The sequence below is a fragment of the Xenopus tropicalis genome, chromosome 1, assembly GCF_000004195.4.
Source record: "Xenopus tropicalis strain Nigerian chromosome 1, UCB_Xtro_10.0, whole genome shotgun sequence".
Lineage (NCBI taxonomy): Eukaryota > Metazoa > Chordata > Amphibia > Anura > Pipidae > Xenopus > Xenopus tropicalis.
Window position 1 is genome coordinate 72,900,062 of NC_030677.2, and position 26,191 is coordinate 72,926,252.

At 39.6% G+C, this 26,191-nt stretch overlaps 1 protein-coding gene across 5 annotated transcripts in view; it reads left to right on the forward strand.

Annotated features, from left to right (window-relative positions):
• The first annotated feature begins 1,886 nt into the window (after positions 1-1,886).
• Positions 1,887-26,191, forward strand: part of cxxc4 (CXXC finger protein 4) — a 62,027-nt gene continuing 37,722 nt past the window's right edge. Inside the window, 3 exon segments of one of the 5 annotated variants that reach the window (NM_001078732.2) lie at positions 1,887-1,947; positions 2,439-2,592; positions 4,824-5,890. In NM_001078732.2, the coding sequence (NP_001072200.2) occupies positions 5,063-5,890 (828 nt within the window). In that variant the 5' untranslated portion in view covers positions 1,887-1,947; positions 2,439-2,592; positions 4,824-5,062. 5 annotated transcript variants of the gene reach the window in all.

A 26,191-nucleotide genomic window follows, 5' to 3' on the forward strand; every position in this document is an offset into this window, starting at 1 on the left:
CTTGACTATTTTGTGCAGATCCATCACATAAAATAAGATTAAGAAACATTTAAATTACAGGTTGGAATGTAACAAAACATGAAAAATACTTTAGCAAAGCACTGTATATATATATATATATATATATATATATAGAAATATAGGACTTCTCTGCAATTCCAGTAGTCTTAAGAAAAAAATCTAGTTATTCTCTTTTATTCCTAGACCAATAAAATAGATACAATAACATAAGGCTTTGCAAGTCAGATGGAAGGTACATATACCCATATCCCTGCCCTGTAGGCTTCTTTATATAAGGCTAATTTGTCCTTGGTGATCAAGTAATTTTAGTTATTTTTTTTATTTTTTTAAGACCAGCCCATGCAAGGTCCCCTGACAAGTTAAATGACACTTGGCAAAGTGACTGTGTTCTGCTGGCAGCCAGCAAATGTGAACGCTGGGCACGACTTGTGCAGGGAAATTGAAGGCTTTAGACTGAAAGTCTGCCATGTGTCCTCAAATTGGAGTGCACATTCGCTGACCTGTCCTGTATGGCCCGATAATTGCTATTATGTTTCCAGGGTGACTCATTTTCTACTACAGTTGCTCAGTTCAAGGCAGCAAGAGCATGAAGTATACACAAGGGTTAAGAGAATATCCTGTCCCCAGCAGCATCAATGCACGAGGCCCAAGCCCCCTGGATTATTTCAATCAGTGCACACATAAATCTAAAATTATTTTTACATCCCATTTCTTGGCTATGTATCAGTTTTAACATTACCAAATGAACAAATGAACCAATCATTGCAAACGATGCCGCATTTTTTTTTAAAAACTCTAACGTGTTACAGTATTTTTTTTCCATTCCCTCATCCTTCATCATAAGCAAATCCCATTATAACCACTGACCCGATACACAACTCAGTCATGCATGCATAAAAATAAATTCTTATGTTAAACTGCATTATTTGGTAACGTTCAGCCTGGGGATATCCAGTCTGTGTCCTTCCAGTAATTGCTAAAAACAGCACCCAGTTCTGTCTGGAGGATGTAATTCATCAGCAACTGGGGGGGGGGGGGGGCTGCAGATTAGCCATTAATGCTTGGTGGGGTGTGCAGATTAGCCATTCTTGCTTTGGAGCATCATTTACAAGATGCTTTGGGAGAACCCTATGGTTTTTATTTTAACTAAAACACGTCAACTATCATATATTTGTAATTGCATTGCCATGCATCTAAAAGGACTGATGTCAGTGGCCAGTGTTCCTGTCAGAACACTAGCCAAGGCTGCCAGCCAAAATAAGTAGAGAATATGTACCCAGTGGAATGCCCTCCCTGACTAAACATTGGGAAAGGTAGGGCAAGCAAACATCCCAGAACCCCCATTTCCACCACAAGGTTTTCTTCTTGCTGCCCCCCAGCAGCTGCTGCTAAACTACTGCCCCAAAACCTAAGGTTGTTGGGGGGCGCTGCTGGATATGGGTGCTATTAACTATGGTTTAACATCATCTAAAGGGAAACATATTCTACATCCTTTATTTAGACTTTGGACATTAGCTGCAGTGCTATACAATACTATCCTCAAACCGCAGCTCGGAAATAAGAAAGGTCAGATAAAATCTATTGCCAAGGCCAAGGCTGGTATATAAAACTGGATTTTTTATGCCCCCCCCCCATGCTTTATAAGCCTGTGTATCCCCGTAGGACACGGCTGCGTAACTCCCCTAATAACCACCCCAAGACAATAATAATAATAACGCCAGCCGTGTCCCTGCGGAGGCTGCTGGGGGGAGCGGGAGACGTGGCTGCTACTGCTCTGAAGCAGAGGATTTGCACTGGGAAGGCAGAGCTGGAGAGGAGGAGGAGGAGGAGGGGGGTGTAATTGGAGGAAGGAGGGAGGGGAGGCTGGAGAGAGCAGTGCCCGCGTGTGTGCCTCTCATTCCCGGTGTAATTTGCAGCCAATCATCAGTAGGTGTCCACAACCCTGCATCCTCCTCACCTCGGCGCCAATAACTCTCCACCTCTAACGCTTCCCTCCCTCCTCCTTCTCTCTCTTTCTCCCTCTCTCTCTCTCTCCACCATCCCCCCCTCTTGTTTCCGACCCCCCCTCTTTCTTTCTCCTCTCACAGCCCCCCCATGCCTCTCAGCCACACGCAGAGAAAGAGAGAGAGACTGACTGACTCCCAGGCTGCCTCCCTCCCTCCCTCACACACACACACACATCGACTGGAAACTGACTGGAGAGGCAGCTATAGACACACATACACATCCACACTAACACAGAGGGGAGAGCAGGGACCACCGAGAGATCAGCTGCACAATACACTCATCCCCCTCCCTAGTTTTTATTCTCTCTACCTCAGCCTTCACCACAGCTCACCGATTTGTCACCATACACCCTTACCTTGGACATTTTTTCATTTATTCTTTTTTATTTTTTTTTAATTTTTTTCTTTTAGGATATACCTGTATTTTTTTAACTATTAAAGTGGGTCACCTGGAACTGGCAGGGGCACTTGGACTTGGGCTAATTTCTTTCGTCTCAGGGTGATGTGTGGGTAATTATATGCATTCTCAAGCTAGCAGCATCTGCGTTATATCCTACATATAGGGGTAAGTACAAAAATTGGGATATGACTATTTTACTCCTCCTCCCCCCCCCCCCCAACCTTGCATGGTTTGTGCCCATTCAGTCTGTTGGGATAAATTACTGTAAAGTGGATAGCGCTGGGCTCATTTATTAATTAATCTGCTCCTGCCTCCCCCCTCCTTGATGTTAAATATGACCTTTGATCTTCAGTAGCCAGAGGAGACGTGCCATATTGAGCAGGGCATAGCCACCTTAGCTTAGCGGCATAATGAGTGGGCTGAAGATAATTAAACTGTGAGCATTGCCTATGGTCAACAATTTTTATTTTCTCCTCTTCTTCTACTTGATTATCTCTTTACCTGTTACACCCTTGCACTTATGCATTGCCACTACCTGTGCCATGCTGATAGAAAGTGCAATCTCCCTGCTTGATTTTGAATTTGCGTGCTTAAAGGAAGGTCGGTGTGGTCTGACTCTTATGAAAACTAAGGAAGGAAATGATTGGCAGTTGCCTATTTGCTTCCACTCGAATTGGCATAACTAGTTTGGGCGCATTTGCAAGTTATTGCATGTGATTGAATCTGTTCTCTGTGGGAACTGAAGAATGTCCCATGTATGCATATTCCTCTCAGCGTCTCTCTTTCCCTTGGATGCATTTAGCCTGGAGCCTTTTGGGGCAGCCTTTTGTACTGCCATCAAACCTCAGTGTGTTAAGAGTCTCGGCTTTCCTTGATAGAGGGCAGAGGCAGTGGCGCTTCCTCTTGGCACGGAGACCAAGGTCTTTCTGGGATTTACAGTGTGTTATCAGCATTCCCCCAGGGTTCGGCGTCTATCCTTCAGCTACATCTAGATCCCCTTTATATTTATTTACAGAAACTCTCATTTCCTATCGTGTAGCTGGCATCTGCTGACGATCAAGCCTTGTACTCATAAGCTGGGCTTTAAACGCTTCATTAATCTAATTATGTGTCTAATTACTGTAATTGATAACCATTTCGAACTTTGAATTTTTGAGTCTGAAATTGTGTTTGCTCTCGTTTCGTGACTCCGGCTGTAAATATGCGGGAGGGGATATTAAATTAGTGAAGTGGCACGTTTTTTTTTCAGCTGCTCACGAGAAAAACACTTTTAGGAAATATTAGTTTTTTTTAATGGTACCTAGATGTGAATGTAGATATAGGCAGGAAAACACATCTATAAGTGCCTCAGTTGAGTTTGCTGAATAGATAATTGATGTCAGAAAAAGTTTGAGCAAATTCAGAAGCTGGAAAGCAAGTTTTGTTTTATGCCCTTGATCCGGGATCCAAATCTTCTCTAGCATTAAGGCCATTATAGTATCATTCCTTATAGGCTTGTCATTTCAGTGCAGGTGTTTTTTTATGGTCCCTGGGTGCTGCCACCCGTGCTTAGGGATGCTAGGGCTTCTTATTCTGTGATTGTACAGAGCTCAGCTTCAGTACAGCTGCTGGCTCTTAGATAACACAAGAAGAATATGAAATTGCCTGACTTATTTTTATCTGGCCCCTTTCTCATCTCCCTCTCTTTCCCATTTCTTCCTTTCTCCCTCCCTTGCGTTGCAGGGGCCCACCTCCCCACTCCCCACCATTTAAATGGCTGCTCCAATTGAGACCTGTCCTTGGTACATTGAATTAAGACCCTAGCAGAGCCAGCTGTGCTGGGATTCAAACTAATGACCGTCAGACACAGAAGGACACTGTGGCAGCTGGTAGCTCCTATTTTTCCTTGCCTTTTTAGTTCAGATTGTATACAGGCAGGCTCTCAGATGCATTGTGCTTGCCTCCAGTTTATACTTGGATGCTTTGTCGACTTTCTCAGCACTTAATTTGCTAATTTCCTGTTCATTTTTCTGCTCAAGACCATTTTGCTCACAGCCTTCCATCATTTCCGTGCCTTGACAAGACTTTGTTCATGCATTTCATAACGTTAAATGCCCTCTGGTTAGAAGGTATTATAACCCTTTCCATCTATGATGTCTTTTGATCTCCTCATTCCCTCTCCCTTGGCATTTGTCAACACCCCCAATTTCCTTCTCCCCCCTCCCCCTGCCACCTTCAGGTATTCCATCCAGCTATTAATGCTATTATGCAATTCAATTATCTACGGGAGTAGGAGGTGGGTGGGGGAAGCCGTATTTATTAATGTGATGGAAATGATCTTGACAGTATATTTATTTCTTTTCTCTCCTCTCTTGTGCACGTTTTTGGAATGATTCTCTTTGTTTTACTTGGAACAGTTGGCGTTTGTGACAATGCACAAGAAGATGCTCCGTGACAAATTGCTGTCTGCTGAAAAATCACCCAGAAAGAAATAAAAGGAACGTCTCTTTAAAAAAAAACAAAAACCCAAGCCAGACCAAAATAATTTTTCATTATAGAAGGGTTTACCCAGGGAATAAAGGTGACTGAGTTAAGCTGCTTCAGTGGTTTCCCCCCTCTCTCTCCCCCTACCCCCTTCCAGTTACCCTCCTCTGAAATGTCCAATATGAACACTAATGTCTGTGTGGAGAATGGACAGAACCCCGAGGCTGCTGTGCTCCCCAAGGATAATTTGGTGGAGGGGGCTCTCAACAGCCTCATGGATTACAATTCAGAAATGGAGAGGTATAGGTCCTTTGCCACATTTTACAAAACCAATGGCGCTTTCCCCCAGGCTGCTAAGATTGCCAGGATCACAACCCCCATTTTCCCCAGTGCACGGATTGGCATGTCCCCTTGGAACTGTGATAATGCAATGCTCTGGGGGAGGAAATCAGCCGCTATCAACCCTAATAGGACCAGCATGCACAGAAACGACTCCCAGCGGCTGGGAAAGCCTGGCGGGGCGCCAGAGTCTTTGCAAATGGCAAATAATAATTTCCTTTCCACCTTATCCCCTGAACACTGCAGACCTTTGGCAGGGGAATGCATGAACAAGCTCAAATGCGGCGCTGCTGAAGCAGAGATAATGAATCTCCCTGAACGCGTTGGAACTTTTTCCGCTATTCCAGCTCTAGGGGGCATCTCATTACCTCCAGGGGTCATCGTCATGACAGCCCTTCACTCCCCCGCAGCAGCCTCGGCAGCCGTCACAGACAGTGCGTTTCAAATTGCCAATCTGGCAGACTGCCCGCAGAATAATTCCTCGGGAGCCGGCGGGAATCCTGCCAAGAAGAAGAGGAAAAGGTGTGGGGTCTGTGTCCCCTGCAAGCGGCTCATCAACTGTGGAGTCTGCAGCAGTTGCAGGAACCGTAAAACAGGACACCAGATCTGCAAATTTAGGAAATGTGAAGAGCTTAAGAAAAAACCTGGCACTTCACTAGAGGTCAGAGGAGATGATTCTTTTTTTCCCTGCCTAGCCAGCTCCTTAATTCCCCCAATTCCCCCACCCTTCCAGTCCTTCTTGTCTGCCTTCAAGATGCACCATTCCTTCTCTGAAAGCTTCTCCAGATTGTGAGGTTGTAATAAATGCACATCTGTGTGTACACAGAGAGATCTTTTGTGTGTATGTGTGTGTGAGCATGCAGTTGACACTCTTCCTACATCTGCTCTCCAATACAGAGCATCAACTCTCCATTTTCATGCCATAGACAGACTGGTACTCCTGTGTTCAGCATTTCTTTTCTGTCTAATGAATGGACTAAAAATACCAGAATTAACTGTTTATTGAATACACATTACCTGTTCAGTGCTTTGAGCTGACTTTTAAGCTGATATATATATATGTTGTTTTCTGACCCTAGGTGTAGTCCACATTTTTAGGCAGAAGTTTACGAGAACATAGATCTATAGATTCCATAGAAGATACTATAAAACCAGACAATGCCTTAACCACTGGCACCAAAGAACAACATTATATATATATATATATATATATATATCTCATTAATTTTCAGAAAGAAAGTTGTGTTGGATTATTGTGGACTATTTTTTGAGAATTGTACATGGTCCATATTGGGGGAGGGGGTGGAGTATGGCCTATGTCACTTAAACAGCCTATGTCTTTAAGCAGTGACAGGCTGGTAACACTGATGTCATTGTTTAAAGACACAGAGTAGGTTGCATTGGCACTTTCTCTAAAGGCATAAAATAGGCCACACATGACTTAGTCTTGAAGAAACAACAATAGTTTGTGAACCTGAATGTGGGTGCAAAGTAAGGTGTATGTTAGAAACTTGGAAGTCTATTTGTTGGTGTTTGGCCATATTTAATAAAGTTTAACTAGAGCCATTGTGAGACATGAGTCACAATATTTGTCATTGGAAAACTTTGCAACATTGTTTCTGTTTCTTAAATCCATGCAATAACAGCTAAAAGCTTGTTCAACATAAACATGATACCTGTGAATATTATAAACTGCAGCATCTGGTTTGGCACAGGTATTCTGTGTATGATATGAGCATTCAGTCAAAAGAGATTTAATATACCCCAGTTGCTTAATTCCAGAGATAGCATATATACCGGGGCAAGCCACAAGCTCAATATAAAGCTAATTTGCCAATATAATATTGCGTTTTGTTCTAAAGGCTTTTGTCATTGCTTATCAAGTCATTCAGCATAATGTATTGGAGCATGTAAAGATCTGTTTAAATTTATCCTCCAGGAAGTTAAAAAGATCATGTGTATAGGAACTGTACTGCTTCTGTTATAGATAGTATAAGCATGGCTGCCTGTATAGCTGCTGCATTCATTCATAAATTACTAGCTTCAGACTCATTCAGTAAAAGCTTAATGGTACACATTTGTCTTTTTAGCCAGCTACAAACGTAGTATCTAAAGAGTGCCACACAACTCCTGCCACCCGCATGTTACATTTGCAGACAGGGGTCAGTGAACGTGCAATGTCTTTTCTCGTGTAATGTGCAACTGAGACTTGCTCTCTATTGTCAGTTCATCTGTACGATTCTCTTGCATTTTTTTAAAATCATCTTTTTTGTAAAGATAAGTGCATCAAAGATACCAGAGGGCCTGACGAGGAAAAAAAAGGCTCCACATTTAATGTTTTAAACCAAGCAATGTCATAATTGTTTTATTGATATTAATAAAGGCATTGAACTGCTGGAAATTTCATCTTTCCCCCACCCCACAAAATCAATAACCAGCTGACAGGATGATTTATTGTGTGCTGCCCTTAGTTTATGTTGCTTTATATTATTGTTTGAGTTGGACGATTCACCGGAAATTTAACCTCAGCTAAAGTAATGTCAGTATACTTTGAGGCTACTTTTGTTAGGAAGTACTGATAAGCACCTTTGTGAGATATTCATCTTTGCATTGCCTCTGGGACATTACAGGCAAACAATATCAAGCCCAATAATACCTCAGTATAAATGCCTTGCTAATTGTGTGCACAAAATTTTCCATCTCTCTCTCTGTGTATATATTTATCCTTCTCAGTAGGGTCTGTCATTTTGTTTGTCATTTGCATAGGCAAACAATATGGCATCTCCAACTGATATTAAGAACAAGAATGTTCTGTGCACACAAAAAATTGCCCTTATATTTGAATGTTATATAAAGGGAAATAAGATAGCAGTTATTGTATATTGCTGGCATTAGGTGACTGTAACTTCAGTGGTGAAAGGCTAATACCTAGGAGTACTAGTAGCCCAGAAAGGTGATTTTTAGCTGGACTTCAGTCTCACCATTTTATAGTTATTGTAATGTGCTAGGTAGGGCCAGTGTCAAAGCTGCATTTGTAAACATAGGTAGTGGGAAAGCTCAGATCACTCTTGCAGCTGACACTCTTTGGGGAAAGTCATGGCATGATGCAATTTATTCAGAACCTCAGAGTGTAATTGGATTGGTCCACTAAGGCCAGCCATATACTGGCAGATACCTGAAGGTTGGTTTACGAAAAGATTGATACCTTACATGGGGCCAAACATGATAGTTTTTCAATAGTTCCAATCAATGGGCAAGAAGGGAAAAGAGGCTCTTAATTTCCTTATCTGCCATTGCATCATCCACTGCCATTTATGGTGTATTGGCACATTGGATTTTTAAATTTGCCCAATCCTCAAGCCAACCAATATCCATAATATATCAGTCAGCAAAATGTACCAGAAATCATTCAAAACTGTGTTTTATAGAAAATTATTGGTCTGTGCATTGCCATCTTAACTTATTTAAGTTAGTAACCTATTTGCTCAATTATGCCCTTAAAACAATTTTCTGTACTAAACAGTATATGTTCCAGACTCATTCAGATATCAATTTGGGAGGTTGGGAAATCTCTTTAGGACCATAACAGGACTGTATCTATCCATAGCTGATGTTTCCTTTTGGGCCTCTTAAGGGATCAGATCATTGGCCTGATGGCTGAGTGATCATATGCTGCTGATTTGGCTGAGCACTTGGTTGGCCATATTAATGGGTATCAGTTTTAGTAGTCAGTATTCCTTCTATCTTGCGAGGGGACATGATTACTCTGTACAAGTACATTAGAGGGGATTATAGGCAGTTGGGGGATGTACTTTTTTCCCATTAAAACAATCAACACACCAGAGGTCACTCCTTTAGATTAGAGGAACAGAGCTTCCATTTGAAGCAGCGTAGGTGGTTTTTCACGGTGAGGGCAGTGAGGTTGTGGAATGCCCTTCCTAGTGATGTGGTAATGGCAGACTCTGTTAATGCCTTTAAGAGGGGCCTGGATGAGTTCTTGATCAATCAGAATATCCAAGGCTATTGTGATACTAATATCTACAGTTAGTACTAGTGGTTGTATTTATAGTTTATGTATGTGAGTGTATAGATTGGTAGGTGTGGGTTGTGGGTGCTGGGTTTACTTGGATGGGTTGAACTTGATGGACACTGGTCTTTTTTCAACCCTATGTAACTATGTAACTATCTTACATGGACACTAGGGTATGTAGTGTGTGTGTGTATGATGTATTTATTTTTATCAGAATTGTGTGCAACTTAGCTTGGGGCTCACAACATGTAATTCTTATTCAACCTATACTTTTCTTTATCAATCTCTCTTTTAGTAAAAATGAATAAAGTTGAGGTAGATCCTTCTCTGCTTCTACTGATATACCCTTAATTACAGCTCACACATTAATACTGTCTTGTCCCAGACACTGCACATAAGCAAAGGACAAAACAACACAAATCGGTGGTCAAAGACAGTTAATTAAAGACATGCCATCCCAGTGGCTAGATTAGTTTAAGAAATGGATGAATGCCTGATTTCCTTTACCAGGCAATCACTTTTGAAAGAGTCAGACAAAACATTCATTTATAATAATATTCATAACTGGTTGTTTATAATCATTTTTTGAATATTTACAGATTAGGTTTGTTAAATATTTATATATTTACAGAAAATATGTCTAGACTACTAGAATAGTTACAAAATCAGTAGGTTAAAAAACGTGAGTGAAGCCATCATTTGTAGAGATCTAGTGTTGAAACAGGCTTGTAATGTAAGGCTAGATCTACATGTCCTCCTCCATAGTCAGATTGGAGCTCTGCCAACCATTAAAGACACCGCAAAAGTAGCACTATTTATAATGGCCAATAATAGATTATGAGTGGATATGCTTTGGCTAGCTTAAGTTCTATAACTATTAACATGAGGTCTCTACTTATTTGTGAGGGAAACTAACCCTTTGGGATGATGGGCCCAGCTTGTAAAGTTGTAGCATATTTGTGCAGATTTATTCCATTGCCAGTTACTCTGGAAAGGTCCTAAATTACAGACTCTCTACTAACTTGTGAATCAAATATTGTATATTTCAACCTGTAGTGTTTGTAGCTGGAAAAGTCATAGGACTTTATAATCATACTGTGTATATATATATATATATATATATATATATATATATATATATATATATATATATATATATATATATTTATGCTTATTTTCTGAACCATACGCACTTTGGCTCCTTTGGAAGACCACATACCACTTATCCATTTGTTCTGACTTTGAACTGTATAACATAATTTGATGAATGGTATGGTGTCCATACATGTGCTAATGAATCAGCCCCTCATTTAGAAATGTGTCAAATTTTGAAATGGAAAGCTGTACCTGTGAATAGTGGATAAACCATGGTCTCAGCATGCTAGCAAGTCCAGACTGGTAATCTGTAGATTCAGGCAAATGCCAGAGGGGCTGCTGTAAGACGCCATAGGCAGTCACTATTTAGTAAGCTGGTGGGGGGCTGTTTGGGCCTCTGTGTACTTGAAATTCCAGGGTCTGTTTTGAGTCTCAATCTGGGCCTGGCATCAACATATTAGCACCCTGCCAGTCCAAGACTGGCAAGTTTTAAATTCTGGCAAATACCAGAGGGGCTGCTTTAAGATGATATACCATGGTCTTGTGTGGTCTGTTTGGGCCTCCTGTGTACCTGGACCCTGGCCCAGTAAAACAGATGACCGATGTATTTTTAATATGTAAAGCATTTGACAGGTGTGGCACTTGATGAACTCTAACCCACTGATAAATAAGCTTTTAAAAACCCCATGGGCATGAATAGCATATGGGTGAGTTTTTATATATTAAGCTCTAAACTTACATTTTGATAAATCTGCCCCATAGTGTCCTATTTAGGTTAATGTAAAATGAGGTCATTTCTCGGCCAGTGAGCAACTCTGCCCAGTTGAGTGTTTTTAGACTAAAGTCTGCCCCATGTGAGCACTGACAGGTGGATGCAGTTCTTGTCAATGCTCACAATAATGCTAGCCAACAAATTGTACTTATTCAAACAACTTAAATAAAAGTTGATGGCAAAAAATGGATCCTGGATTTTTTAAACATTTAAATGCTTTTTGTTTTTAAGGTCTGTTGCACCAATTTACATGGAGACAATTTTCCAGAAAACCTCAGTTCCAGATTACAGATCCTATCTCATGTAGCTTTATGCCAGAGGCCTCCCTACTTACTATCAGTCTATCAATCCTAAATTCAGAAAATCCAACAATATTATCCTGTTAAATATTTGGTAGAGTGAAATCAATAAGAATTTAAATTTTGAATTTTAAAATGTTTCAGACGACACATTTTCTTGGATATATTGTGCTGCTTAACTGCTAAAGGCTTTTAGCTTGATCTTTGAGTTAACTTCCCATAGTAAAAGAAATGAATGACACAGTGTGTTCTAAGTCAGCACATATGTCTTAGTTCCCACACTGTGCCCCTCCAACTTGTAATCCAGATGTTTTTGGTACCATCATGGTGGTCTTAGCTATACACTGAGTTGCTTTTAGGCCATTAAAATACTGCACCCTGAGGAGATATATTTTGTCTCATATTTATGGAGAAGGAACCTTCCCCAGAATGTTACTGTTGTGTATGTTTTAGAAAACAATTATCTTTTTTTTTTTTTTTAAATCATAATTAGCTTTTTGCTATGTTTTCTAATATGTTGGACCAGTCTTACTTGCCTGACTCTAATGACTTTATTAGGCCATTCTGAGTTTTATCTGTTTGTCTCTCATGGATAGCTACCCAATTATCTTTTGAATAACATGCTGGATTTATGTTTCTTTGTCATTTCTGCAATATTGAACTCAGGCCACTGCCACTTTTGCCATGTATCATTTAGTACCCAGATAATGTAAACAGCATAGAGTATGCCAAACAATATTATAAGATACTCATTGTCATACTCATTTTGGGTGAACTTCTATTTTAAATTTTGCTACAGTGAAATTCTTGGTGTTTTATTTATTTACCTGCAAGTAGGAAAACACTACCACGCTTAGTTTGTTACTTCCCCTGGGCTTGAAAAATGCTGTTTGTTTTATACTTGTTTTAATAGTTTTCTTTGTCTTGTCTGGAGGGATTTTTCTGCCATATTTGACATCAGAGTTTCTGCATTATTTTAAGAAAAGGTAACCCATACTTTACATTTTTATTTAGAACAAGTCCCTCATATTCTCATCTTTTAATCAAGTGTCAGTAACTTAAGTCTCTACCCAATGCAGGCTGCCTTAATTCCCTGTTGACTATCTAACTGCCAGCCTTTGGCTTGGCACCTGTGTAGGAGTGCTAGCTGAAGACCTAGGGTTGCTCATAAGAGGTACCTGGCCTGTGAGGACACTTGGGTGACATATCATCAGGCAGAGGGACAGTTCATTGGTTGTGTGCAGGTTATCTGATGATGGCCAGGTTGCACTGTGTGCACAACTGACTGCACCTCTATGTTAGCTGATTCCACCTTACAAGATGGGGGCATTATCTGATTATATTTCTTATTTTGAATGATCATATCCAGTAGATCCAGAAAAGAAGTTACTTACTTCATTAATGCTATTATCATCACCTACAGAGACAGGCTTGGTGACCTTGGCTGTTCTCATTATACTACTGGGATTTTATTTAACTCATTAAAGTGTTTCCTAAAAGCTATCTGGGTCATTTTCTGACCCTTGCAAGGGCTTTCATGAGAATATCTTACTTTCACCTCTAAATGCCTTCATAATCATGTTAGACCTACTAACCTATGGTACCATGCTGACAGTATGTTAATATGAAATTAATTAACATGCATATATGTTTAGTAATTATGGGTGATATGCCACCTCTTATGCTTTAGATCAAGCTGATTTATTGGTAAAGCTTAATTATTGCTGAAAAATAATACTGAGTGTCACATTTAATTTCAGTATTTCTGTGAGGTTAATCACTTCCATAGGCTAAAAGAGTAATGTCTTCTCTACTGATGTTATGTGATGCAAGCAAATAACAGCAAAAGTGTATATTTTCTCTTTAATACCTTGATGGTAGTTCAGGCAAAAGTCTTATTTGCAAATGTTGTTTTTCACTTGGCTGCAGGAAGCAATTTCCATTTGCATGCCTCATTTCTTTATCAGGAAACATTAAAGTGCTGTAGAAAGACTTAAGGACACTATCATCAAAATAAAAAGTGTTTTTACCTAAAAATATCAATATTGATAATTTAGTCAATGAGTAGCATTTGGAAAAAATAAAAATAATATAATTCTGAAAAATGTAAGAGCCCCTTTCAACTTACACTCTGTTTGCCCTATTTTATATATAATAGACAGGCACGGGAGGAACAGAACAGATAACCCAGTGTCTGTTATCTAGAAACTTATTATCCAAATAGTGCATTGTTTAAACAAAGTTTTCTTGATTGATTGTGCAATAACAAGGCAATGTGGTTCATTTATAAGGTGCAAAGTTCAAGAAATGGACAAAATGTTGTGTTTTTTTGGCACTTTGGAGCACAAAGTGTTTTACTGTATGCATTTGGCAGTGCTGCATTCACGGGTAGTGGAAATGGGGTGCACATACCTGTGCTCTGGCATCACTCTAGCTTGAGTATCATTGACAATGTGCAACCTAGGTAGTGAAGTAGTTAATATACACTCAGTGAAATTATAGGGATCCCTTACAGGTGACAGCATTGTGCCTTGCACCCGAGTTTGTAGTCCTTAGTGCTCTCACAGTTGCTCCTTGCCGTACTCAGCATAAATCCATATTGTTAGCCGTTCTCTTAGATTTTTTAATATTTCCTTTTTTTTGTAGTGAATTTTAGACACTGTGTGAGAATTGCAGATCCCTTATTCAGAAACCCCAGATCCTAAGAATTTCCAAAGCACTTAGCATAATAAAAGAACATTCATTAGGAATGCACAGCATTGAAGCTCAATCAGCTACATGCATCATCAGCTTCTCCATGCTGTTCCATATGGAGATTTGATTTTCACTGTCTATACCCTCACTGTCCAGTTTTATAAGTAAAATTACATGTTGCTATTGTCACTTTCTTTCTTAGTAGGGTTGTACCATCCCCAAGAGCACAACTTGCAGTGGGAACTGCATTTATCAAGAGCTAGAAAGCAGCCAGTTGGGCTTCCCTTCTATAGACCCATGAGGCATTGTTAGGAGATGCAAAATGTCGTGCTTAGTCTAGAACAATGATCCCCAACCAGTGGCTTGTGAGGAACATGTTGCTCACCACCCCTTTGATGTTGTTTCCAGTGGCCTCAAAGTAGGTGCAATTTTTACATTTCTGCCTCGGAGACAAGTTTCAGAAGCACTTAGACGCAGTTTTACTCCAAGCAGAGCCTCCTGCAGGCTAGCAATCTACATGGATACTATTTCATGCTTGTGTTGCTCACCAACACTTTTTACATCTGAGTGTGGCTCACAAGTAAAAAGGTTGGGGATCCCTGATCTAAAAAATACCCAGTTTATACATTTTACACAGCACAACTGATTTCCTCTTACTTTCTGCTTTAAGGCTTGGAGCATGTGGTAGAGTCCTGGCCAGGTACTATATCCAGTGCCAATACCTCTGTAACAAGTAATAGCTATAGGTAGATCATAAACCCACACCTGACCCCAACCTGCAAAACCCATATCAACACCTAGCACCCAACCTGTTCCCACTTCTTTCCGCTCTGTATACTACTGCATGCGGGAGCAGAGGAGGAGTCAACTTCCCCACTCTGACCTGCACCAAAACCTCACACCAATTTGAACCAAACCATCCCAACCTGCAAGTTTAGGGTCAACACACACATATTTAAGGGCAGTATTTTTTGTTTTAGAAAAGGTGCAACCCTGACAAACAGAAGCACACACACTACACAAGTAAAACATAACAGAAACAATGTATTACAATGTATAATATGTTATTGTTAACTAGGTGTTAATATCCCTTAGGAATTTAAGCACACATATACATGTATGTATCTTGGGATTGATGGGGGCTTAGTCCGGCACTGATCAGTTTTGATTTATGTTTATGAATTTCAAGTTCCCCAAATTTAGAGGGCCTAAATTGATTTTGCTGTGAGCCCAGTAACACAGAAATTTAGCTTTTGTAATTATTGAGCAATTATCTCAGAGATAACAACTGTGTCATAGAAAAGTGATGAATGTAGCCTCTACTAATTAATTATCACACAGCTTCCAGTGCTTTTACTAAAATTATGATTTCTTAACCCCCATACCCCATAGTCAATACCATGTTGAGGTCATAACTGCCTTTGTCAAGATAAAGAAGTCATTGCTCCACAACTAGAGACAGGGCGGTATTAGCTTTTGGCTTCCCACCCTCTTCTCGATCAGCATATGCAGTGAATGGTAAGGGATCAGAAGCAAGAGGTTCTAACCCTTCAGCCTCACTGCCTGATTTAGAGGTGAATGTTTGTCAGTGAGACCAAAACATTTATATATGAGTTATAAACAGTAAGGGGCAGATTTATCATAAAATAAGTTGAGCTTAATACATAAAAACTAATTTTCTATTCATTCCTATGGGATTCTTAGAAGCGTTTTTAATATGAGTTTTTTTTATATTAAGTTCTAAACTCAAATTTTGATGAACTGCCCCTTAATGTTCTGCAACACTTGGAGGCAGAGATGGGGGGGGGGGTGAGGCAGGAGAAACTTTTTATAAAGCAGCTGCACCTGAGTCTCTGAGGTATAAACTGTTGGGGGTCCTTGAGAAGAACCTCAAGCACCTCTACACTGCAGTGATAAAAACTCTCTTTACAAATTCCTGAACTTACCTTAGCATTCTTTGGAGCACCATTATCAAAGGAGAATATTTTGACAGTTTGATAAATAGGTTTCATAAAATAACACAGGAACTGAAGAGACTTTACTCACCGGAGCACTTTATCACTGCTTAGGTTGGACAAATCTTGCCCAGCAAGCAATGAATCTTACCACTAATAATTGATAGCCAGAAAAAAAAAATATATATATATATAATTTCTTTCATATGTGTTAATTTACTTACCCCCCCCACCCAAATATCACATTCTGACTTTGGTTTAATCACATTAATGAATGTCTTTATAACCAAGGTATAGGAAGATTTTTCACAGCTAGGGTTGTATGTAAAGGCATGAAAAAATCAACAGGAAAATGTATGGATCTGCCCCATCAAGGTGACATTTTAAGACTGCAAAGTTAGCCATCCACACATTGTCTTTATTTTTATCTACACCCCATTCATTTTTAAACCTGCCCGATAGATATGTGCCCAATTTTCTGGCAGCTAATGGCATGCAACTGAGAGACCGATAGACATGCCAATAAATTGTTGGCTGAATCAACAGATTTTATTGGCCACTGTATGGTCAGCTTTAAATTAATTAATTTTATTGGTATCATTAAATTATACACATTTGTCAAGAGTCTTTACCTGGCAGGAAATAAGGGTGGGGCTATGGTCCGGTTATCTGTCTAGGATTTTTGTATAAAAATTACAGCAAAACAGCAATATAATATTGTTTTTATTTCATAAGCATAAATCAATGAATATATTAAAAGCAAAGATACAAAAAAAACTACCCTATTTAGAGCCAATGTGTGCAGAGTCTCATAAGACTTTAGGAATAGTTATTGGCTAAGCTATTTAGTATACAAGAATTTAGTGACAAATCGGTTTTGTTATTATAAATTGGGTTCAGATGTCATTCAGTTGAAATGTTGATTTACTGATTGAATCAAAACATTTCTTAGGCTGATGCCACACGCGGCGTAGGGCTGATTTTTTCGGCAAGCGGAAAAACGCTTGCCAAAAAATCAGCCCTACGCCTGCTACTTGTGCCTGCACCCGAGCGTATCCCGATTCATTTCAGCCCTACGCCTCGTGTGGCATTAGCCTTAAACCAAATTGAACTGCTGCTGGCAAGAAATATTTTCTTTGTAGATGCTGGACAGGCATATCTAGTCAATAAACGCATATAAAACTTTTGAGGTCGTATAAATGTCCCTTTTCACCTCCCAAACAGTGAAGTGGCTTTTATTAGTGTTGGACACATTACCTTTAAACATTTAAGGCTTAAATATATTTTCTTTTTAAAAATTTTATTATGTTGCATATTGTGGTAAAAAGCATGAAACGGGGAGCACTCACCAGAGACCGAAAGCCCTCCAAGTGTCCCGTGCTGGCACATCCAGTACCGCCCCCGATCCAGGCATATTTAGAATGCAAATGGAGTATATTGTTGGATGGAGCACGCCAGGATCACTTGTCAGTAAAAATTATATCCTTTATTTAATAAAGGATATAATTTTTACTGACAAGTGATCCTGGCGTGCTCCATCCAACAATATACTCCATTTGTATTATGTTGCATAGCCTAAAAAATGAATATATAGTTACCGAACTGCATGATTTGGTGAACGTATATATAATAGAACATTTCAAAATCAATCATTAAGGTTTGAAGCTTTGTTAATTTGCATAGGGATAAATTGATTGCAATTATCTGGAGCTTAAAAATGACTTAATTACTATGGTGTTGATTAGATTGACAACTCTGCTGCTAATATTACCAACCCATATCTGCTTTTCCCATGACCATTGCTATTCCATAGGCTTAAGTGCCTCAGAACCTCTAACTGTACAAGATTAGATTTTTTTTTTGACTACAGCAAGGGTATACTTTTTCTTCAATTTCCAAATATACTGCACAGAATAAAATACATTCTCACTGGCTGCTAAAATTAAAGCAGTTGTTTTAGATTAATATATTGAAGCGTGTACTGTGTATTCCTGAGTGTCTAGGGGTTATACTCCTGTTTTCCAGTTTCCACCCAATTAGCCTAGTGCTTAAATACTGTGACTGGGGACAGAAGCCTTTCCCTTCCTCCCGTAGCTGAAGACAGCTGTTAATTGCTCTGCAGAGATGAGCTACATTCTTTCACAGTCATCATCAAGCTGTCTTAAAGGCTGGAACGAGGGAAAAGAGAACCTGATTACCGGTTTAGAAACAGCGGAAGAAAAAGGGTAGTGTATCAATCAGGAATGTTATTTTTAAGGCCAGCATCGGATGCCCTAGTTAGAGTCATCTTTAAATTGGATATAGGAAAGGAAAGGCGACTGCAAACTAATAAGATTATTAATGCTCGTGTTTTAATAAATTAAACATGCTTTATGAAAATAAAGATTGAAATTGAGGGGACTGCTAGGTATAAAATATCAAATTAAAATATTTTTTTATATTTTAGGGCTAACTCATGTTTCTTTGGTATGTGAAGTTATCAATATTGTATGGGGTGTACCTGTACTAACTGCACCGCACAGAACTGCTTTACGCAGGTGAAATGCAGAAAGTTGCTGCATTGCTACAGAATATACACATATTAACATGATTAATATGTGTATATTCTGTAGCAATGCAGCAACTTTCTGCATTTCACCTGCGTAAAGCAGTTCTGTGCGGTGCAGTTAGTACAGCCGCTATAGGAAAAAATGGGCTCCGGCAGTGGGTTCCCATACGGTGGAACGCATGATTATGTGTAAGAGCCCTAAAACAGATGACATGCATTAAATCTGTTATTTTTATCAAATGCATCAAGCCTTCATTGCATCTCTGCTGATCTGGTGTTATCTTTGATCACATTGCAATTTACTTGAAATGTGTAGTGCCATTTGATCCACAGAACTAAAACTTTACAAACATAGAGTAATGGATAATATCATAACTTTTCATGCTATGGAACGGCAGTTTTCAGTTGCTTAAAGGTGTCAACCACCCAAAAACAAATGTTGCATAATAAAGTAAAAGGTAATTCTAAGCAACTTTCTAATATACATTTATTACAAGTTCTCAGTGTTTTAAAAATTATTTGTAATATTGAAAGTAGTCTGTCTATTTTCTATTCATTCCTGTCCCTGACGTCTGAACAATGTTGCAACCGAGCTGATGTACATCAGGGCTCACATATGTCTGCAAGTGCAGTTGTGGTCTCCTCAATTTCCCTGCTGTCATGCGTAAAACCAATTTCAATAAAGGTACCTGCATTAAAGGTACCTGCATGTAGTCCCTGCACTTCCGTATAGTTATGCTCTGCACTGTTCCGTCCCTCTTGCCTTCTGTTAAAGGAGAAGGAAAGGCTAAGTCACTTGGGGGTGCCAAAATGTTAGGCACCCCCAAGTGACTTAAATCGCTTACCTTGTACCCCAGGCTGGTGCCCCTGTTAGGAGAAAACAGCACGAGCCCGGGGTACCTGCAGCGAGCCTTCCTCCTTCCGTCTTCGCGCTGCCGCCGAAATCCGTGGGCCGGCGCATGTGCAGTAGAGTGAAAAGCCGACTTCTATGTTTAAGTTCGGCTTTTTCACTCTACTGCGCATGCGCGCGCAGCTAATACGGAAGAGGGAGCGCTCGCAGCTACCCCGGGCTGGTGCTGTTCTCTCTGAACAGGGGCACCAGCCTGGGGTAAAAAGTATGCGATTTAAGTCACTTAGGGGTGCCCCCAAGTGACTTAACCTTTCCTTCTCCTTTAAGAATCATGCACTGCTAAGGGAACATTGGAGCTACTGCCACCACCTGATGAGGTGACATCAAGAGTAATGCCCCTTTGTTATCATAATGATGCCAGGGGAAAATGCTGCATTGTTGGAAAAAAAACATGTGATTGTACTCCAAATTGTACTTTGCTCGCTGCACTTGTGGATGTAAATGAGACCTGACTCCTGTTATATTGTTTTTGACTGCAATTGCACATGTACTGGAACAGAGAGGAACCCATGGGTTGACTAGAAATATATGGAGACATGTATGGAGATAAGGGATGTAGTGCGGTGCAGAGGAATGAAGGGCTTTAAAAGGTGATGTGCTATAGGGATTATTTACATTATACCCACTTATATAACCTTATAAGTGGTGCAGGCAAGCCTTGTCCTTACCTCCTGCTCTGACACTGCAAGGGCAGGGCCCCACTAAGGTCTGTGCCTCCTGCTGCCTCCTAACTTGTGCATCTAAATGGGGTGCTAGTTAGTGGATGGGTAGCTAGAGAGTGTATGCCTATGTGTAGGCAGTGCTGTATTCAAGTGGCTAGCTTCAGGTCTGTGCACTCTGAAACAGAACGCAAAGGCCTATGGCCGTTCTTTAAGAGTACAACACAGTGTGCAAAGCACAAAGACATGGCATTTTTTGCTGGCCTTTTTTTGCACTTTGCACATTGTGTTGGGCAACATAAAGAGTGTAGCAAAATCTTCCCAGTTGAACTGTTTTTAAATACAGGAACAAATATATTTTCATGTCATGGTTTAAATTGACCAGGTTGAAATGGTATTAGCAACTTCATTTTGAAGAAAAATAGGAAAATCTATATTCAAAACTTTCATAATTGCAAATCCATGAGAAGTGTATTTTATGGGTCTGCTTTTGCTAAAAAATTATCATTGAGATATTTTCTTAATTATGAAATATGCATTGCATTGTATGTTGGTGGACATGACGAATGAAACTGCCCATTACCTATGAAGTCAGCATAATATTAATGGCCTTCCTGACTGTCACTGTTACTTACACGTGCTCTGTGTAGGTAAAATGGTTTGAGCATTAACTGCTGTTTTAGAGACTCAAATCTAGCCTTGTAATAATTGCTTCATGTAAACATTACAAATGGCTGTACTGATCTGTTATCCATGGGCATGAGGAGCCCAAATTATCTATCTTTCATTAATGGCAACATGGCTTGAAAAGATGTCTTATAAGACATGCACTGGCTGTTCAATCGTTCAATCAACTTTTCAGAACTTTTAATCATTTTTTTAAAAATCTAACTTTTGTTTGCCGTAAAAGTAATATAACATATATTTTGGCAGACATAGTAGTGCTAGAAAACACGAATGTCATGCACAATTAAATTAGGATCTCAAAGCAGCAGAAGTGAAAGTTTCCTTACATCAGAGACGCTCTGATCAGGAGACAATACTGAAACATCTGTAGGCATCTGCCTTGCATTACTTGTCAAGCACAGAATACTGGATAGAGAAATCCAATAGTATGCAAAGATTCAGTTTTACCTCAGTAATGACTTTATCCCGACTTGATGCAGGAGTTGTCTGTATGTATGTATGCTCTTCTGTTGTTATTGACTGCTCTCAGAAGTATTCAAGGGGGAGTTAAAACTGTGTAGACTCTACTTTTTGAATGTTTAAACATTGTACCTGATAGAATAATACAGATAGAGGAGTAACTGACTGTACCTGATAAAAATGTAGGTATTGGGCAGGTTGCATGTAGGTAACTGCGCATGTCTGTAGGGTCACACAATAGTCCTCTGCTTTAGTGATGTGTGGGCTGGCCAGGGACCTGTGGGTCAGGTGGATTTGGGCCAGCCTTTGCACACTGTGGGTCGCAGGTAGGTTTGGGTTGAGTCCTTATTTCAGCTCTCCCGACTGCAACCTTCCTCTGCCTGCTTCTGCCTCCAGCAGGCTACATTTATAGGTGCACACCTGCCTGTCTCCGTTGTGTGGGTTGGGAGCAGGTTGGGTGGGGGTTTTGTCAACCTGCACATCACTATTCTGCTTGCCTTTACCCTACTTTTAAATGAGGGCACCTCTAAGTTTTTGTAGGCCAATGGGTGGGATTGCAGGTGATAGGTCGCAACAACAGTAGTGGGTCTAAGCAGGAAAGATGCACAATGGGTGTGGGTCCACTATGGGTCTTTAGCTTCTGATATCATCTTAACTAAGAAGTAATGGAGTAATGTATATTTTTTTTAAAATGTATTCTAGCAAGAATTCCAACATGTTTTTCAAAGAGGTTTATTTTTAAACAGGTTATAACATTTAGTAATTACACATTTCAGTACATCACAGGAGAACTCTAAGGCAACAAGAATTAGGCTACAAAGGCTGTACCAGCCCAAAAACAAAATAGCTGTATGACAGTATCTAAACAACTTTGACTTTGGCCACTGTAGTTTCCCCAGGTTTCTGGACTTATTCATCGTTCTTCCTTTTGTCTGTGACAGTCAGCATGCTTTGTGTCCTCTGGCCTGCTGCGATAAGCTTAGGTACTGTCAAAATCATCAAAACATAAACAGAATTGGAAGTAAATTGCCAGTGAAACAAAGAATCTGCTGCTGCAGGGGAGATTACTAATCAACACTGACACAGACTGTACCAGTTTCTATGCTGCCATGCACTGTAAACCTACTAAATTACAGCATGTGGATATCTTTGGCCTTTATTTAAAAGTTTTCACAATGATACCTTTAAAAAGTGACACCTTTACAATCAGAAAGATGCATGGCATAGACTTAGTACCATGTGCATGTACCCGCTAATAATCAGCAATCAGCTACATGGGCCATGTCACACAGGCCACTTTTAGAATACTACAGAGCTTATTTATGATTGCAGCTCCAACTGTGGTCACTCTAAAATGGACATATTTGTCCAGGTATCTGTTAAATGTACCTTTAACTAAGCTCTGTCTCAGAAGAAATCTACATATTAATGTTGGGCAACCCTGGAAATACTGCCTCCCTAAACATGGCAGTAGGTGTAGCAGACTTTCCTCAGGTGAATTGCATGCAAGTGCGCCTGTTGACTCTGGAACCCTGTAGCTACCGCCACCTTGGATGTGTCGTTAGTTCCAGGGTTTCCATTGCACCTAAAAAATCAAACGCAAACCTTATACTAAAGGTGATTGCTGGAAACTCTAACACTTTTGAGCGCAAATGTGCCTGATCCATAAAATTGTACTACAGCAGCTTCATGCTTTTTAATGAATTGTGTCAGTTGTTCCTGCAGTTATACTGATAAAAAAGCTACATTATGGATAAAAAACATGGTGAACTGAATCTGAAATTGAACTTGCACACTGACACTCCAGCTGTGTTACTTGCTTCTAGTGAGCTGAATATAAATATCATTGTTTCCTAAATGGACAGTCTGCACTACAATTTGTAGGCCATGTGGCTTACCCCATAGAAAACCACAACATCTATTTTGTATGGTTCAGTTAATTCAGTCAATTATTATGGCTGATGTGGGAACACATATTGCAATGATTTAATGGATCACTGCTGCACCTATTTAATATGTATAATAAATTAAAGGACGTCAACCCAAAAAAAAATTTTTGCCTAATAAAAGAAAACATAATTCTAAGCAACTTTGCTCTATACATCCATTACAAAATTGTAACAGTTTTTTAAGTTATTTGCATATATAATTGCTATTAAAAGCAGTGTTTGTCTGTCCTTTTCTATTCTCTGTCCTGGTGGCTCTGACTCTTGAAGTGTAACACAAGGCAGATTTTACAGACCTGACTTGCTGGAGGAGACTGACCTTTGCATCATTGTTTAAAGTCATAACCAGGAGTTCAGCAAATGCTGCTTATAATTATGCTTTCTTTTAGTAGGCAAATAATAATTTTTTGGGTTGGCAAGTCCTTTAAAGGCATGCTAAGTTTACCATATTTTATAGGGGTCCAGTTTGGGGGATGATCTTTTATAGGTGCCTAGTTTTGTACTGCATCTTCTACTTCAGTGCTTTAGGCCCACACAGCTATAAAGCAACATGACAGAATCCTTACTTTGTAAATGAAGAGGAGAGCACCATCATGCAGATTTACTGCTTTGAAAAAACTTTTATTTCAGACCACTGTAGGCTGAGAAGTTGAACACCTAAACTTTGATTTAGAATCCTTCCTTTATCTAGGAACATTTTAAGGGCAATAGTTACCTGTATTTAACCTACCGCATTTTACAATGATGGCATTTCTGACAGTCACCTCCCAATATTTAATGCCGTGCTGTCATTTTCCTTAACAGTGCATTCTACATGTGATTTGAATACATCTCATGCAAAAATGTGTCCCCATTTAAAAGGACAGTATGACTGGCATTTAATCAGTGTTTGCTTTTAATGAATTAAGTTCTCCATGGAAGTGTAGCAATATACCTGCTAGATTGCAAATTATTATTTACTATTATTATAACATGTATTTATAAATAGACTCAGGTGACACTGGTACGCATATGTGGTATGTGGGGTGCATATGTGTTGCTTGTGTGCAGTCATTCCTGACTTTTCAGAAGGATGCCTACAAAAATGAGCAGTTTTAACAAAAGAAATTGGCAACTCTTCATCTTTGAACAGAGCACTTATACCATCCTTGTACTGCAGAGCTTTTACATAATCATTTAATAATTATGATTTTACTGATTTGCATCGTTTGCTTAATAGCAAACACTGGAGTCAGTGCATCAGCCCCAAGTGATAGGTTTATTTGGCTTGTAACTTTACTTTTTGCTCAAACAGTGCCAAGGAGATCATAGCAATATGCATGAACACTCCCCTTAATTTTGCATGCCACTATTTATGACCTGTCCTATTTTCTTTGTTCTGCTGTGTCTAGGGCATTAGGGTGGTTAATGAAAGAGACTGTATTTTGACATTTCCAGGCCCCTGCTACAGCAAACTGATTGGCCAAGTTATTTGATAATCAATTACTTGGAAATTGTGTGATTTTCTACTCTCTCAGCATGAGAGCGGGAGGGCAGGTTAAAATGAGTAACTTTCACGCTAATTGCCTAACACTTGACAGATCTCTGTATTGTGTGTGGCTCCCAAAGCTCCGCTGATCTACAGCAGCCTAGAGCAGACTGAGCAATGATGTGCCCCAACAGTAAAAACAAGATATAGAAGCTAAAGGTGACAGATTCAGATACACAGATCTTTACTGATAGGTCTGCTGCATCGTCTTTGGGCTAGCATTTCCAGGATACTGTTTGCCATACTTTGGTTCATGTGTAATTTAAAAAAAATGCAACTATGCAAGTGCTTACACTTCAACTTAAACGAATACTGTTATCACACAATTACCCACATTATCTACAGTAAAACCCAGATTTTACCTTTTCCTAAAATTTAAGCTGGTTTGATGCAGTCACTTGGGTCCTTCTAATGTATGTATGTATGCATTTATATCTTAATATAGTGCTACTTATGTATGCAGTACTATGCAGCAGAGCAATAAATTATTACAACAAACTGGGTTATTACAATAATAAGTAAATGCAAAGTATGATCATAAATACAAATAAAAACAAAATACAGTTGTATTAAGGATTCCACAGAGCTAAGTGTCAAAGATAAAAGCACATGAAAGAGTTTACAATCTAAATGGGGGGGTAACTTACAGACAAAAATAGTAGAGTATTTAGTGCTGCAGGTTACAGTGGGTGACACTGCAATATAAGTGCCAGTTCCCAGTTCAGGTGCCATGCGAGTGCTCCAAGAAGTAGTCTTTGAGTTTAGATCTGAAGAGACTGAGGGAGGAATTGGCATTTCCAGGGATGGCATTTCAAATATAAGGAGCAGCAAGGCAGAAGGGCAGGACACAGCAATAGTCCTGGTGGGTGCAACCAAGTGGTTGCTCTGTGAGGATCAGAGGAGTCAGCAAGGAACATATAGAAACACAAGGAAAGAGAGATAGTGAGGGGCAGATGAATAAAGGGCTTTAAAGGTTACTAGAAGGAGTTTGTAAGTTATTCTTTGTTTAATCGGAACTCATGATAAAGCCTTCAGCCTGTATTCTCTTGGATGAGAGGAGAAGACTTCTGGCAACAGCAGGGGTGGGCCAAGCCAACCGGGGTAATATTTTTAAGTAGACCAAAACTGCATATATACTTGCATTGTGTGACCCAAACCCACTGTGCCATCATCATTTTCATACCTACACCTGACCCTCCCATCAGTGACATCATATATTAATTATAATACTATATATTATATTATAATATAGTTGATTTCAATAAATTCCAGTTTACTAAAGGCAGAACTGCTTTGTCATCAGCATCCTAGGACTTCTTTTGCTTCTATATATTTTTCTAATTAAGATAATACAGAAGCACAATTTTTTCCCTATCCGGA